The 17,814-nt window shown below is 41.7% G+C and overlaps 1 protein-coding gene across 1 annotated transcript in view; it reads left to right on the plus strand.

The window, feature by feature from the left end:
* LOC111952844 (tyrosine-protein phosphatase non-receptor type 9) overlaps nucleotides 1-17,567 on the plus strand; it is a 46,249-nt gene extending 28,682 nt beyond the window's left edge. Inside the window, exons 4-13 of the mRNA XM_023971786.2 lie at nucleotides 3,958-4,082; nucleotides 6,008-6,113; nucleotides 6,273-6,383; nucleotides 11,788-12,104; nucleotides 12,535-12,622; nucleotides 13,211-13,280; nucleotides 14,155-14,233; nucleotides 14,464-14,614; nucleotides 14,916-15,123; nucleotides 15,704-17,567. Coding sequence (XP_023827554.1) covers nucleotides 3,958-4,082; nucleotides 6,008-6,113; nucleotides 6,273-6,383; nucleotides 11,788-12,104; nucleotides 12,535-12,622; nucleotides 13,211-13,280; nucleotides 14,155-14,233; nucleotides 14,464-14,614; nucleotides 14,916-15,123; nucleotides 15,704-15,894 — 1,446 coding nt within the window. The 3' untranslated portion in view covers nucleotides 15,895-17,567. The remainder of the gene's footprint in view (nucleotides 1-3,957; nucleotides 4,083-6,007; nucleotides 6,114-6,272; nucleotides 6,384-11,787; nucleotides 12,105-12,534; nucleotides 12,623-13,210; nucleotides 13,281-14,154; nucleotides 14,234-14,463; nucleotides 14,615-14,915; nucleotides 15,124-15,703) is intronic.
* Nucleotides 17,568-17,814: the final 247 nt, after the last annotated feature.

A 17,814-nucleotide genomic window follows, 5' to 3' on the forward strand; every position in this document is an offset into this window, starting at 1 on the left:
AGGTGTTTCACGTCATCCTCTAGGGATGTCGTTAAATCGGAGACATTAGTAGCGGAGGTCTCCAGTGCTGCAATCGTTGTAGTGTGCAACTCTGTTGTTGTTTTGAGTGATGTGATTGCTGGCACTGTCTCGTTCCGCAGGATGGTTAGATCTGCTTTTAAAGTATCAGAAACCTCCTGTATTCGGGCCTCAATCGTAGCAACTACCTCCGTTTTCATTTCAACTATCTCAGAGCATAGTAGTTTGATGGCCTTGAATGTTCATTTCAGCGCCGCCAAGCTGCACCACCAGGTAAAGTGTGAGTCCCCAGTCCCAGGAGAGGGCGGTGATGAGAGTGGGTATTGTAGGCCGGGTTTCCTTAAAGTCATGTTTTTGGCCTTATGTTTCGTCGACATGCTGACATTCGAAAGCAAAGTAGTCTTGGTTTTTAGGGAGAGGGATCACCAAACTAATATTTGCAAATAAATGCGGTTCTGCTGCAAAATTCACAAACTTTAAGAATACTGCGGGAGCAAACGGAAAACACGTCAGTCGCACATGGCGTCCCTCCAACCCCCATCAGAAGTGTTTTTGATTCAATGGAGGAACGTAGTTGGAGAAATGCTGATGAATGTCTTGCTTGAGCTGTGTATGCGACTGGTTCACCTCTGATGCTAACAGGCAATGTGTATTGGAGTAGATTTCTGAATGTTCTTCGCCCAACATACACCCCTCCAACCAGACATGCTTTTGCTGCATGCAGAGTTTAACAGAGTTCAAGTGAAGGTCGTGTGCAAGGAATAATTAACTACATAATCTCCACCCCTCAACCAATATTCTACAAGAGCMCAGACACAAGGGACAACAGACACCGGTCTCTACATTGCAGATGAGCTGAAGGCAGTCATCAATGACCTTGGACCACAGAAGGTATTTGCACTGGTGACAGACAATGCTGTGAACATGAAGGCTGCTTGGTCTAAAGTGGAGATGTCCTACCCTCACATTACACCCATTGGCTGTGCTGCTCATGCATTGAATCTGCTCCTCAAGGACATCATGGCACTGAAAACAATGGATACACTCTACAAGAGAGCCAAGGACATGGTTAGGTACTTGAAGGGTCATCAAGTTACAGCAGCAATCTACCTCACCAAGCAAAGTGAGAAGAATAAGAGCACCAGATTGAAGCTGCCCAGAAACACCCGTTGGCGGTGGTGTTGTCGTCATCATGTTTGACAGTCTCCTGGAGGGGAAGGAGTCTCTCCAAGAAATGGCCATATCAAAGTCTGCCGATATGGACAGCCCCATCAAGAGGATCCTCCTGGATGATGTAAGGGCTTTGGGATGGAGGTGCAATATGGCAGTCGTGCCAACATATCTCATCAACCACCTGGTGGAAGGGACTTTGTGGCTCTGAGGCTCTTTCCCCTGTTGCCTCCATCCTCCAAATCCCACCAACATCAGCCACCTCAGAGCGCAACTGGTCCTTGTTTGGGAACACACACACCAAAGCATGTTAACAGGCTGACCAATACAAGGGTTGAAAAATTGGTGGCCATCCAGGCAAGTTTTTGGCTTTTTGAGCCTGACAACTGACAAGTAACAGTGAAGATGGGGCCTTGGAGTCTGATGTTCAGGAGGTGGACATTGAAGATGTCCAAGGAGAAGACATGGAAGCCTGAGAGAAAGAAAGTCTAGAAACTAAAGCTTTTGTTATCATTTTACAGATGTATGTTAAAAACGTTTTTGGGAGATGCGATGGATCATTGGGGATCATTCAATATTCCCTTTTGTTGTTCATTGAAATCATCCCATGTGAAGAGTCAATTCATTTAATTAAAGTTTAATTTGTAACTCAGTTTTTTWAATTTATATTGGAAGGATTTAATAATTTGCAAATCTCTACTTATGATAAGGTCAAAGGTTTGTTTCTGTCTCCATTTTATATGGTAAATATATTCAATGCAAAAAACATCTACATTTAAATTGTAATATTAATTTGCATATATTTCCGTTAATTCACACRGAAAGTTTCCACCTTGAATATTCCCCAAAATGTGCAACCCTACTAGCTAGTGTTCATGTTTCCAAGTTTCAAACGTGTTCTCAAATTCCATTGAAATGGCAGCAGCGGTATGAAAACCAGCACATTCATGAGCATGCAATACGACTTTCCTCAGTACGAAATCCTCAACGACCCACTGTGCTGTCAGACTCGGCATGCTCATKGGGCTGATATCGCTGGTCCAAATGTCAGTTGTGAAGCTAATAGCAGTGACGCTATTACTGTGTATCTCCGGTAGGGCAACATCTGAAAAATAGCGCAGTTGGTAGTGTGTACTGGTGCTCGACCAGTCGGCGAAAGCTGACATCACCCCCGACAGAGAACGGTTGATTGTCAAGGGCAATGAATTCCATTATCTTGGCATTAATGGATTTTGATTTTGAGTTGTCTCGCTGAAATGTTCTTACTCTTTCAAATGACTGCTTGACTTGTTGACTGCTCGATCCACACAGCAGACATTGTGGTCTAGGTTAGGAATGCTGTGTTACACATGTGTAGCGCAAAATTTTACGTGGCGTCATTACGTCGTGTACCTACGTTATATAGGTATGCACGTAATCTTTGACATCGGTTTTGCACATCGCCGTTGCACTAGACATCGGGCCGATGTTGGCATTTTTAGCTAATATCGGCTGATTCCGATATGTTCACCGATATATCGTGCATCCTTACTTTTTATTATTGCCTAGTTATTGCCTAGTCAAACTAAGTCACTCAACCTGCTTTTTGGATGCTGGGGTAAGAGTTAATTGTGGAAAAATGTATTGTATGCTCTTCAGTGTTGCAGTTCAGACTATAAACTATTCTATACTACTCAGTTGAAATTCAATCATTTTTAATAGGTCACACAGTAACTCACAGTGAAAGAATGTGCTAATCCAGTGACCGGTGACCTGTTTTAATTTAATTGAATGGGGCCCTGTTTTTCACAATTGTTGTGTCTTTAGTTAGATGTTCCATTCATACTGACAGTTTGTTTCAGAGATGTGAGGTGGCGCCCATTTTAAATCTACTGACTTTGAACGCAGGTGCCTCCCTGTGGCTAAACTTCTCATTGCTTCTCATGGTCATGTCCACATTRCCATCCTGTGGTCAAACTGAACACCAGACCCCATTTTAGATATTTTGATATGCAGGCTGCCATGACTTCACATGTATTTGATGATTGCATGTTGGATTCATTGTGCAACTAGTCTAGACTAGAGTTTTGCCTCAAACCTTTCTGTATGCACCTCTACTGTAAACTAGTGATGGGGGGGAAAATCTATAGTTACAATTCCGGATATTATTTTTGATGATATATAATTTTGACAATATCGCAATATTCTTTTTTGCGCTAGTTGGCTGTACCTGCGACAAAATGCCAGTATTTTTCATTCATAGCTTGTTCTCCATCCTTTTTGGTTTTGAGCACTTATTTCCATGACTGATCAAAACTCGTATTCTCATGACTCTCTGTTGTCCCTCTGCAGAAGACATATGGTGAGCAATATGYTTGGAACATCGTAACGCAATATAATCACAGTATCGAATTGCATTACATATAGAATAGTGAGAATCGCAATACGTATCTTATCGGCACTTAAGTATCGTGATAATATTGTATCGTGAGGTCACTGGCAATTCCCAGCCTTACTGTAAACTGTAYACACCTCTGGTATTATGCCAATGGAGAAGAATAGAGATGTATACCAAGTGATAAACTTGCGGTGACATTTTAACACTTTTCTATGTTTGAATTACTTTCGTGATGCGTTACTGCTTATTTGCTTCATTTTTTTCTCACCCACAGGTACTATATAGAATCGTATTTGAATCAGGACGTTGGACTTCAGTGCCCCACAGGGCAGCTAAGAAGCACACCCTAATCTCTCCTCACTCTGACCCCTGTCTCTGTTCTGTTCAACCAGAGTGTGCGAGACCCATCAGGCGCCTCCATAGCCTTGTACACAGCCAAGCTCCACCACCCCAACAAGACAGGCAACCATGTTGTCCTGCAGGCTCTCTTCTACCTCCTGGACCGGGCTGTGGAGAGGTGAGAACAACGAGATACATATTTTAGTATTAGCCTATTATGTGTTCTGTTCAATTATGTAGGTGAGACTCAGTCTCTGTCCCAATTGTCTTAGATTACCTAAATGACCAATTGTCTTAATTGATCAAGACCATTGGGTAAAGGCAGGCTTAGTTTTACAACGCAGCAGACAAATTGAGACAGGATGTTGGCATTGCACGGTGACAGTTTGTTGTGAAAGTGTGTGTAATTTTTATGACCTGATGAGAGATTTTAGAATCCTTTTTTACTCCGTTATTGATGAGCAGTTATGAGCACCTATGTCATGAATTATAAGGATTTACGTATAGCACATAAGGCATTATAATTAAGCAATAAGGTGTGGTATATGGCCAATATACCACAGCTAAGGACTGTTCTTATACACGACTTAACGCCGAGTGCCTGGGTACATCCTTTAGCCGTGGTATATTGGCCATATATCACAATCACCCGAGGTCCCTTAGTGTTATTATAAATTGGTTACCAAAGTAATTAGAGCAGTAAAAATACATATTGTCATATCTGTGGTATAYGTGGTCTGATATACCATGGCTGTTAGCCCATCAGCATTCAGGGCATGGACCACCCASTTTATAAATATGCTTATAATGCATTATGAAGAGGGCATTCAAAGAGTTGTATTCTAAAAAATAAAATAAAAATGTATTTCTTTAAAACAACAATACAGTACAAATTAGTACCCACATTAGCGGGTGCTCTGGTCAGTGGGTGCGCTCGCACCCACCCGCACCGAGACGCCGGCAAGGCACTGCCCCCAGCCCAAAGGGATTTTCCAAGGGCGGGAAAAACCAAGGCCCGCCACATGGAAGCGAGCACACCCGTAACTACCAAGACCACCAGAACAAACACCGCTCACAGCATCAAAACAAACAATAATCCCATCCACACCCTCACCGCTGATTGGAGGACCTCAAACTTTTATACTGTACATACATTTGTATATATAGTTATTCCAACACTCTTCAAACAGCCACAGATCAACCCATCTTTCCCAATAAATCATAATTCTCCCATTTCCAACTCGCAATACATCCCTCCATTCTGTGATGATGTCTCACTAGGGACTTGAACCTTCCCATCTGCAACATTTCTGCCGAAATTGCCACAAAAATAATATATTCACCCAAGAGCACAATGATATTTCCTATTAACTTACTGTGGTCCTTCACATCCCCCAGCAGTACAGTTTGCAGGTTCAACCTCGCCCTGATATTATGGCATAACACCCGTTCCTGGACCACACACCAAAAACAAGCCGCTGATGGACAGCACCAAAAGAGATGCTCTATTGATCCTGTTTCATCATGGCAGTCTGCAGCGGTCTGACTGTTGAATACCCAGCATTCTTTTTGAAGCAAGAATTTTATATAATAGCTTAAATTTAAAAGAACAAATTGATGGATCAATTGTCGTTTTATATATCAGTTCATAAACCCGATGCCATGGTATTGGGACATCGAAAATCTGTTCCCAACTACAGCATCTTGAATTTTATGCGGCATAGTTGTCAACCCTCTTGACCGTAAGTGAAACTGGTACATTTTATGATTTATTTTAAGACATTTATGACTTTTATTTGGTGGCAGACAAACTAATTATTTGCTTTCTCTATTAAGTAATTTCCTTTTCCATTTTTGTGGCAGAGCTGCGATGAGTTGTTTATAATTTTCTACTGAGAATACCTAGAGCTGGCCGCCCGGCCAAACTGAGCAATCAGGGGAGAAGGGCCTTGGTCAGGGAGGTGACCAAGAACCCGATGGTCACTCTGACAGAGCTCCAGAGTTCCTCTATGGAGATGGGAGAACCTTCCATGTTCATAGAAAGTGTTAAACATTTTCTCTCTCTCTCTCTCTCTCTCTCTCTCTCTCTCTCTCTCCCCCCAGCTTTGAAACTCAAAGAAACGGCCTGGTGTTCATTTATGACATGGCGGGCTCCAACTATACCAACTTTGAGCTGGACCTCAGCAAGAAGATTCTCAACTTACTCAAGGTTAGAAAGTATTGAGGCGGCATATTGTCGTATTTTATCAATATCTGTTCACCGGGCTAATATGTTGACTGATAACAGACAAAAATGTACACTCCATGTGTATGAATGAGAGGCCAGGATTGCGAAGTGGTGTTCCAAAACTGCTCTGTTCTACACCAGGGTGCTTTTCCTGCCAGGCTAAAGAAGGTGTTGATAGTGGGCGCCCCTGTCTGGTTCCGCGTGCCCTACAACCTGCTGAGCCTGCTGCTTAAGGAGAAACTCAGGGAGAGGGTGAGTGCAATGGTACTATCCTCACTATGGGTAGAATTGTATCTTCAAAAACAAGCACTAATTGCAACTATAAARACCTGTCAAGAATGTGACTGTAGTAATGATCATTTAGCTGACGCTTCCATCCAAACCGACTTAATGCTTTCGGAAAGTATTCAGACCCCTTAACTTTTTCCACGTTTTGTTACATTGCAGCCTTATTCTAAACTCAATCTACACACACTATCCCATAATGACAAAGCAAAAACATGTTGTTATTCAGACCCTTTGCTATGAGACTTGCAATTGAGCTCTGATTCATCCTGTTTCCATTGTTCATCCTTGAGATGTTTGTACAACTTGATTGTTGTCCACCTGTGGTAAATTCAATTGATTGGACATTATTTGGAAAGACACACGCCTGTCTATATAAGGTCCCACAGTTGACAGTGCATGTCAGAGCAAAAACCAAGCCATGAGGTCGAAGGAATTGTCTGTAGAGCTCTGAGACGGGATTGTGTCGAGGCAAAGATCTGGGGAAGAATACCAATACATTTCTCCAGCATTGAAGGTCCCCAAGAACACAGTGGCCTCCATCATTCTTAAATGGAAGACGTTTGGAACCACCAAGACTCTGGCCACCTGKCCAAACCTAGCAATCGGGGGAGAAGGGCCTTGGTCAGAGAGGTGACTAAGAACCCAATTGTCACTCTGACAGAGCTCCGGAGTTCCTCTGTGGAGAAGGGAGAACCTTCAAGAAGGACAACCATCTCTGCAGCATTCCACAAATCAGGCCTTTGTGGTAGTGGCCAGATGAAAGCCACTCCTCAGTAAAAGGCACATTACAGCCTGCTTTGAGTTTGCCAAAATGCACCTAAAGACTCTCAGAAACAATATTCTCTGGTCTGATGAAACCAAGATTGAAATCTTTGGCCAAGTGTCACACCTGGAGGAAACCTGGCACCATCCCTACAGTGAAGCATGGTGGTGGCAGCGTCATGCTGTGGGGATGTTTTTCAGCAGCAGGGACTGGGAGACTAGTCAGGATAGAGTGAAATATGAACGGAACAAAGTACAGAGAGATCCTTGATGAAAACCTGCTCCAGAGCACTCAGGACCTTCTACTGGGGTGAAGGTTCACCTTCCAASAGGTCAACGATCCTAAGCACACGGCCAAGACAACGCGGGAGTCTCTGAATGACCTTGAGTAGCCCATCTAGAGCCTGGATTTGAACCCGATCATACCCAAGAAGACTGAAGGCTGTAATCGCTGCCAAAGGTCCTTCAACAAAGTAAAGGGTCTGAATACTTGTGTAAATGTGATATTTCAGTTTTGTATTTATAGGACATTTGCAAAAAAAAAAAAAAAAAAAATGTTTTTGCTTTGTCATTATGGAGTATTGTGTGTAGATTGAGGGAAAACAACTATTTAATCAATTTTAGAATAAAGCTGTAACGTAACGAAATGTGAGAAAAGTCAAGGGGTCTGCATACTTTCCGAATGCACCGTATGTGGCCCATGTAGGAATAAAGTCACCTCCTTGGTGTTGCTTGCACCAAGCAATTTAGCCGTCGAGACAATGTTTTTTTCTGATGCAGCATGATAGAGACATGTTCTGGCATGGTGCAGAAGTAGGACCTCACAATGTAGAGCCAAACATGCCCCCTATATCTCTCAGACATTGCTTCAGTAACCCCCTGTCCCTAGTTTGGGAAATCAACAATATTAGAAGCAGATAAACACTCCTGGGACCTGGGCATGATCGTTATGCTCCCTTCCAGTGTATAACACCTGACATTGGAGGGCGAACCGCCGTCCAGCCCTGCAATGTAATTGATACACAAGGCACYTCCTCAGCTGTCAGATTTTTTTTTTTAATCCCAACCCCTGTCCCCGTAGGAGGCCTTTTCCCTTTTGGTAGGCCGTCATTGTAAATAAGAATTTGTTCTTTACTGACTTGCCTAGTTAAATAAATACATGATTGATGGATGCAAGGCGTTTCCACTGTGACCTTTACTCAGGAACTAACTCCTCCCAGGGAAAGCTAACGTTTGGAATCGCACCCTATACCCATACAGTGGGGTGTATAATGTATGACACCATTGATAAAGATGAGCAATAATGACTGTATAACATAAATCATTCAAATACTGAGCTATATTGTATGCTCCAGAAAATGGTGAAATTATTCTTTAATACTATTACAATTGCCCAGAGAAAGAGATTTTGTTTAACAAGTAATACWTTTTTKMKMAAAAAWGTAAGGGTCAAAATTATTAACACCCCTAAAGATTCTTATAAATAAAGAGGTCAAAAGTTTAGTATTTGGTCCCATATTCCTAGTATGCAATGACTAMWTCAAKCGTGTGACTACAAACTTGTTGAATGAATTTTGCAGCTCGTTTTGGTTGTGTTTCAGATTATTTTGTGCCATTTTGGAGTCACCTTTATTGTAAATAAGAATATAATATGTTTCTAAACACCTACATTAATGTGGATGCTACCATGATTACAGATAATCCTGAATAATGATGAGAAAGTTACTGTGGTCAAAGATCATATCCCCAAGACATGCTAACCACCCCTGTTATTGGTAATAGTTAACATGTCTTGTGGTTATGATCTTTGGCCCTCTAACTTTCTCACTCATCATTATTCACTCGACACAATACATTATTTACCATTAATTTCTATTGGGCACAAAATAATCTGAAACGCAACCAAAACAAACTGCAAATGCATCCAACATGTTTGTAGTCGGTCACAAGTAGGGTTGCACATTTTGGGGAATATTCAGGAGGTGGAAACATATGGAAATATATGCAAATTATTATTAATACCTTTTAAATGTAGATGTTTTTTGCATTGGATATATTTACCATATCATATGGAGACAAACTTAAACCTTTTACCTTATCATAAGTAGACATAATTGCAAATTATTAAATCCTTCCAATAGAAATTTTAAAAACTATTTAGTTACGAATTGAACTTTAATTAAATGAGTTGACTCTTCACATGGGATGATTTCACTGAACAACAAAAGAGAATATTGAATGATCCCCAATGATCCATCGCATCTCCCAAAAACATTTATCATCTGTAAAATGAAAGTCTAGAAACTACAGCTTTGGTTGTCTTCCTCTCAGGCTTCCATGTCTTCTCCCTGGACCTCCTCAATGTCCACCTCTTGAACATCAGACTCTGAGGCCTCAACTTCACTGTCACTTTCCAACCTTGTTGAGGATGGCTCGTTGTCAGGCTCAAAAAGCCTAAAATTTTGCCAGACTGCCAAGAACCTTGCCTGGTGAGACACAGTAGTGATGACACCATAGGCCTTGTTGATCTCTGCACCAGACAGGATGTTCTTGCCTGCATACTTGGGGTCCAACATGTGCTCTGCGGAGTGTATGGGCTTCAGGCAGAAGTCTTCATGCTTTTTGATCGATTTCAGAACTGTAGTTTCCTCTGCTTGGAGCAACAGTGAAGTGGGCAGGGCAGTACAGATTTATTCTCTTATATCTGCAAGCCGAGTCTGAACATCAGACAGGATGTCATTGTCTCCCTCAATCTGTGCAATGGCTACTGCTATAGGTTTCAGGCTGCTTACCACTCTCTCCCAAAATGCATCATCCAGGAGGATCCTCTTGATGGGGCTGTCTGATTCATCATTTTCACCTCGAATAGAGGGACTTTTGTCAAAGGTTGATTGTTGTGAGCGCTGAGGGAACTTTATGCTCTTGGCCAGATTATTCTGCATCTTTGTTGCATTCTTCACACATGATTTGGCACAGTATTTGCAAATGTACACAGCTTTTCCTTCTACATTAGCTGCAGTTAAATATCTCCACACATCAAATAGTAACTGTTGCATTTTCATGTAAAGATGAGAAAACAATGAGTAAAAAAAAACAAATACAATTTCATGTACAGTTAAATAGTTAAGCAGTTAGATTAAACAACTCCTTTGTAAGATAAATGTTTTAAAATTAAACATGTATGGTAGAAGAAATGATTGAAACACAGTTTGCTGTAGGCTACTATTTACTAGTTAACAAACACAAAAATTGTGTATGTCATGTATAATATATTCACCCCACCCGGTATTGTAATCAAAACTTACCAGAAAGCATGTAGTCCTTAGCTCAGACAGTCTAGGAGTGTGGGCTCAATAGCATCTCATTAGTGTGCAAGATCTTGAGAATCAGCTGTACATGTGATGGAAGAGTGCGCTGTACATGTGATGGAAGAGTGCGCTGTACATGTGATGGAAGAGTGCGCTGTACATGTGATGGAAGAGTGCGCTGTGCATGCAGAGGGTTGCAATTCCATTTAATTGGGGATAGTTTAACCAAAATATGCCACAAGACCTAGAATTGCCTTCGCTGTTATAAGCTAACTTTTTTTTTTATAAGCTAACTTTTTTGATGAATTTAATAAGCAAAATTCCCGGGCTTAACTTCCCATGGAAGGTTTCTGGAAAAATYACGGAAATTTACCGGAAAGTTTCCAACCCTTTGCAACCCTAGTCACAAGTTCGATGTAGTCATTGTGTGCTAGGAATATGGGACCAAATACTAAATTTGACTACTTTATCTATAAGAATCTTCAGGGGTATCAATCATTTTGACCCCTATCTTTTTGAGAGAATAAAGTATGACTTGTTTAACAAAATCTTTCTCTGAGCAATTGCAAGAATATAATTGTGCATAAAAATTTTGCTCAGATTTAGAATTACTTATTTTATACAGTCACTATTGCTCATCTWTATCAAGGGTGTAAATCATTTCGATCCACACTCTACCCCTATGGGCCCAGGTCAAAAGTAGGTCACAACGTAGGGAATAAGGTGCCATTTATACTCAGCCCAAGTCACTGTTGATTTCACAAAAAAAATTGATTTAACAGATCGTTCACATGCCTCTGATGGACTTGCATCTCTTAAAGCAGATTAGTTAGGAAGGAAGTAGGCCAGTGATATAAAAAAAAAAAAAAAAAAAAATACTAAATTGATTTAGTCATTAATGATCTTGTTTAACTATGACTTTTTTATGAACTTGAGGAGGTCATGAGATTGAACGCTTGGTGTTATCACATTACTACCCACGGAGCATAATTCAAAAGCACACTGTTTGATTCCTTGACGTTGATTCATTGACTGTCCCCGTGATTCATTGAATGGGAATGAAATCAACCTAAACCCCTATTAATGCATGGAATCCAGTTTAGGACATCCTCAATTCTTAGTCAAGACTGAAACCTACAGCTTACGAATCAGGATGTCCTAAAAAGGATTCTGTGGTGGTCCAGTTTTAATATATATATATATTTTTTTAAACGGAGCAAGGACTTAAGATCAGATGTTATCACTTGACTTTGGAAGTTGAAGCCCTCACTCTCTCCTACCTCCTTCTCCTCTCCCAGGTCCAGATGGTCAAAATGTCTGACCTCTGCCAGCACCTCCCCCGGGATTGTCTCCCAGAGCACCTGGGGGGGCTGCTGCCCCTGGATGCCCACGGCTGGAACGAGCAGCTCCTGGCTGGGCAGAACGGCCGTGTGGACCCCGTTGACGAGCTTGTAGGCATCCCACTGGCGGACTCGTCGGTCCACACCCCCGGGCTGGAGGCCATGTGCCTGCCGGAGTTCATGGCCCACCTGGGCAGGCTCCAGCGCTCTGGAATCCACCTGGAGTACGTGGAAATCCGCAAGGAGCAACCGCCAGGGACCTTCCACTGTGCCCTGTGAGTAGATGAGTACAATCGCTTCTAAAGGGTTTGCTTTGTGTTGATCTACATTTCCAGGCATTTGAGCTGCATGGGGAGAAGCCTAGAGAGTTCTGGTCCGTATTCACAAGGTGTCTCAGAGTAGAAGCTGATCAGAGCTTTTCTTGGATCAGAACCCTCCTATCGATTTATAATCTTATTTTTTATTATCTAAATGGCTAAACTGATCATATACCAGCAATCCTACTCTGGCCCTTTGTGAATACGGGCCCCTCAGCCCTCACTGGGTTGAAAAGGATAAGACTTTGGGTTTGTCCATTAAACTACCAAGGAAAGCATCAAACTGGGTGGAAAAACTTTGCATCAGTCCCTTGGAGCAGTAACTTGATACGGATTCATGATATTCTTAAATGACCAATGGTTGATTTATGTCTGTCATTCTCTCCAGTGCTGCATACAACCAGGAGAGGAATCGCTATGGGGATGTCCTGTGTCTTGACCAAACAAGAGTTTGTCTGAAAACTAGACAAAACGAGGTGTGTACATCTCAAAAGTCATATGACAATGTCATCAATGCAGTTAGTGTACAGTATCATAACATTAGAGATATCAGTAACACTTTCTAGGAACCACATGTGCATTTATTGCCTTCTATCAAGCACTTGCTGTCACCATTCACAACAGCATAATATGGCTCCATACAGTATTTGTAAATGCACATATACCTGCACATTACATGTGGTTCCTAGAACTTGAAATATGAATTCTATATTTTATTTATATTCATCTTGAATAGGCTGTTAAGAGGACAAAAAAACACAAAAGAAGTGCGCAATATTGCCATATGTGAATGCTCTCTTTCAGCCTCATAGAATGTCAAAGGACATCTTTGGTTCATGTGTTTGTGAGAAAGCCTCTACTTTTACACTCAGCGGGCTCACCAAAGGCCTCTGATAAACGGCTTAAAACCGCCTTGATAGCCCCCTCTTTTTATTCGCTCAATTTAATTGGCATTCATCCAACAGGGCTCTATAATGTTATCTGGATTGCTACTGTACAGCTCTGATGTTTAYAGGACCCCTATTCTCTCGGTCGCCGTGACAAAGGCCTGTTTGTTCCCACAGAGATCGGACTACATCAACGCCAGCTTCATGGACGGCTACAAACAGAAGAATGCGTACATCGGTACTCAAGGTACAACGATGGCCGTCTATGAAAGGACATCTGCTAGTTTCACCATCGGAGACTTTTGCACTAGTCATTTTGATGGAATATTCATTCATAAGAGGTTCTTTTGGTTCTCAAACTATTGGTGTTTTGGTAACACTAAGGTCGACCGGTATAAAGCATTATRATGTGCTTGATRCATTGAAAGACTTGTCATAAGCATGCACACKGTGTACAAAACATTAGGAACACCTTCCTAATATTGAGTTGCACACCCCTTTTKCCCTCAGAACAGCCTCAATTTGTAGGGGCRTGGACTATACAAGGYGTCRAAAGCGTTCCACAGGGATGCTGGCCCATGTTGACTCCAAYGCTTCTCACAGTTGTGTCAAGTTGGTTGGATGTCCTTTGGGTGGTGGACCATTCCTGATACACACGGGAAACTGTTGAGTGTGAAAAATCCGGCACTGTTGCAGTTCTTGACTCACACAAACCGGTACGCTTGGCACCTACYAGCCCAAAGGCACYTAAATMTTTTSTCTTGCCCATTCACCCTCTGAATGACACATACAYAATCCATGTTTCAATTGTCTCAAGGCTTAAAAATTATTCTTTAACCTGTCTCCTCCCCTTCATCTACACTGATTTGAAGTGGATTTCACAAGTRACATCAATAAAGGATCATGGTTATCACCTGTATTCATCTGGTCAGTCTGTCATGGAAAGAGCAGGTTCATTATGTTTTGTACACTCAGTGTATGACCCCCTGATGATCCAGCCTAAATAACAATTTTGAGTCGGTTGAACATTTTATACATAAAGACCTCAACATTTTGTAAGTGTGTATGAGCCTTGATGTAACAAGTAGATAATTCCTTTCATTCTACTCTACTGTCCATAGGACCACTGGAGAAAACCTATGGTGATTTTTGGAGAATGGTCTGGGAGCAAAATGTGCTAGTCATTGTCATGACAACACGGTAATTACTTTTCTTACAGCTTACCTTTACCCAGTGGGAGTTGAAATTATATCAAGTCTTTGTCATGGCATGAAGTGGAGGATTGTTGTTAAATGATTCACTGACATTTGGAAATGCTGATATGTGGTGACTGTTGTGAACCAGACCCATATATGTTACAATAGGGCACTTCTTGAATTCCAGAGAGATTGTCATTACCCTCCTGGAGATAATAAATCTGTGTGTTGCAGGACGAACGAGGGCGGTCGGAAGAAATGTGGTCAGTACTGGCCTCTGGAGGAAGGTGGCCAGGAGGTGTACAGTCACATGGCTGTGGTCAACCAGAGAGTGGACAACCACTCCCACTACAGCCAGACCACCCTGGAGCTGCACAACATGGAGGTACAGTAGCTAGCTACAGGTCTAAAGTGACCTCTGCTCCCTTTACACAAGGAAGAACACATTTTCTATTGCTGATTTGTTAAGGATGAAAATCTGAGATTATCTGTAGCACAGGCTAGCTGCATAGGGATGGCTGTTCACTTTAGCTGGAACAATTTTCACTGTGCAACACTACCTTGGTGTTGGCTAACATCAAAACTTCCAACACGTTAGAACTCGTGCATATCAGTGATTTTTATTTTGTTACCACAATTTAACACTATCATGGTGTGTCTGTCTGTGTCTATCCCGTCCCTACCAGAAATGTGAGCAGAAGCAGGTGACCCACTTCCAATACCTGAGCTGGCCTGACTACGGCGTCCCCATTTCGGCCTTGACGCTCATCGACTTCCTGGGGGCCGTCAAGAGGCAGCAGAGACAGGCGGTGAAGGGCATGGGGCCCCAGTGGAGAGGCCACCCCCTGGGACCCCCCATGGTGGTTCACTGCAGTGCGGGCATAGGCAGAACAGGTGAACTATTAAATTCTCACTGATGACCACCACTCCTTTAGTCTATGCATGTCAGACTTTACTCCAGTCCTTGAGACCAAAATAAAGACACACACAATATATTTAGGCTCTGTATTTTGCACAATCATGTGACATGGCAAGATTTTATCCTGTATTTTAAGCCTTATCCAGAAGGAGAATTACACCAAAAGGGAAAGCAATTGTCTGAAGATGCAGCTGGACCATCTGCTGGGACAGTTTGATGAAAAGGCTATAAAGGTTCAAAATCCAGGCATGTCACATGATTCCACAAACCACAGGGCCCTAATAAGACAATATAAAGGCTCATACATGCTTATAACAAGTACGTTAATTCCCCCCAGATCACCTCAGTAACATGTAATGCACACAATTAAATATAATCTCTATGATGTGATAGTCATAGGTGTCACCCCCATTTCTCTAATAGGGATTATATTTCTATGGCTATCATCTTGGCTATAATGTATGGAGTCCATAGTGAACTGATGTTATTCCTGCATCTTCCCCACTTCATAATATATCTGTTGATAATGATGTCTCCCGCCTTCCTTCTCCCCAGGTACCTTCTGTGCCCTGGACATTTGTCTGTCCCAGTTGCAGGACATGGGGACACTCAATGTGTGTCAGACGGTGCGGTGGATGAGAACACAGAGGGCCTTCACCATCCAGACCCCCGAGCAGTACTACTTCTGCCACAACGCCATCCTGGAGCATGCTCAAAGACAGGGCCTGCTCTCAGCCAGTCAGTGATGCCAAGGGGGTCGCCTCGTAGTTCTCGCAGCCAATCAGTGAAGCCCTGGGTGTTGTTCTCGCAGGCAATCTGAAAATCCAGGGGACACTTTGTAGCCAATCAGCATGTCTGCTTCTAGGGATTGCCATCACTTATTCTACCCTTTAAGAGGCCTCTAAGACAGACTCATTCCTCCGGACTCTCTCACATTTTAACGACTAGTAAGACGGATTTGTAGTGTCTCAAGAAGTTACGGTCCAAGTTATTGTTGTTTTCTACGCATGGACCACCATTTATTTGTTTTGGTAGTTTGGGCAATGTAAACCCCATGTCCTACCAAATAGAAATCGCTTAGCTACATTCAAGTCTACTTTCCTATATTATTAGTTCTGTGTCCTCACTGAAATCTGTATTTTTATTTTGTCAATAATATCCACATTAGGGACGGTGAGCCAATCTTGCATTGTTCTTGGAAAACTCGAGAGGAACATTTCCTCTTGACTTAAACTTCTCCTGGAGCTGATATAAATCGAATGGCATCTTTTAGAAGTCCTGATATGTATGCGGACTTCTCATCTTGCCCTACCCCAAATCCAAGCCTCAACCACGATAAAATGCATAGATGACCTTAAGTTCCACTTAAAGTAATGCTACACCTTAAAAACTTTGCGAGCTGCTAATAATGTTGCCATCTCAATGCATTTCCTGCAGATTGAAGAATTAAGGGCTGCCCTCACAACACAGACTTCATTACGTTATTCACATTGGCTGTTCGAAAACCTTGTGATCATGACATTAAATGTTTGGTCGCCGCAATAGTCGTTACGTATGCTTCAGTGAGACACTGTGATGTACTTCTGTTGAGCCGCCAATGCTGCGATGAACATGATGTAGGAAGGCCATAACCCTGCTTCCGCCTTAAGACCCCAGTCTTAGACCTCACCTCAGTAAAGTGCAATATACTTTCATACACAGCCATGTTGAAGCACTTTGAAAAGGCTCTTCCCATCGTGCTTTAAGATATTGCAGTTCTTGTGGTGGTATAGTGCATTTAAGGTCAAATTGCAATTATGGGAGGTTCTAAACGTGATATAGGCATAACTTGATTGGACCTTTGACCTTCAGGCTTGTCTGGTTGTTCAATGGACCATCTTGTCTTATAGAGACCATCTTGTCATGATTACATGTAGAATATTACCGTTCCCATTGCTGAACAGTGTGTGCATCATATTACATGATATCTTGTTGGATGAAAGAATTTGTTCTTTGCTACTGAATTCATATTGAATTTGCATGTAGTGGAGCCTCGTTTAAGTCTGCCATCCTCGTGCACTCTTAGTGATTTTAGAATGATTACTTTCAATGAAGGACAGTGTGACCAATTGTATTTTTCTATTGTATTAAACAACTTTTTCTTACAAGTATTCAGACTTTAAAAGTATACATTAAAAATGCATTATATTTGCTCTGTTACTATTAGGTAGTATGATTGAGGACAATTGAATCAGATGTTGCTGTATGGAAAAACCATTTGTCTACACATGTACATTTCAAATGCTTCTGTCTTATGACCCAATATTTTTTTTTGCCAATTACGTTTTCCAACCAAAGGCGATTGGGATATGTTCAATAACATTTCAAAGGAAGACCAAACGTGTATTAAGCACATTAAATGCTAAATGTTCATTCCTAATGGATTGTGTGTGCTTTTGTCATATTTTAGTCTGGTTTGTGTCTAGACAAATTATCTTTCTGAAAAATCTTGAGTTTATATGCACAGTGCAGTCAAATGTGAATTGCGGTGTTATATATATATATATATATATATATATATATATAGTTGAAGTCGGAAGTTCACATACACCTTATCCGAATACATTTAAACTCAGTTTTTCACAATTCCTGACATTTAAGGACCAAGTTTGAAATCCTGCCATATA

This window comes from Salvelinus sp. IW2-2015, linkage group LG26, assembly GCF_002910315.2.
Source record: "Salvelinus sp. IW2-2015 linkage group LG26, ASM291031v2, whole genome shotgun sequence".
In the NCBI taxonomy this organism is placed as follows: domain Eukaryota; kingdom Metazoa; phylum Chordata; class Actinopteri; order Salmoniformes; family Salmonidae; genus Salvelinus; species Salvelinus sp. IW2-2015.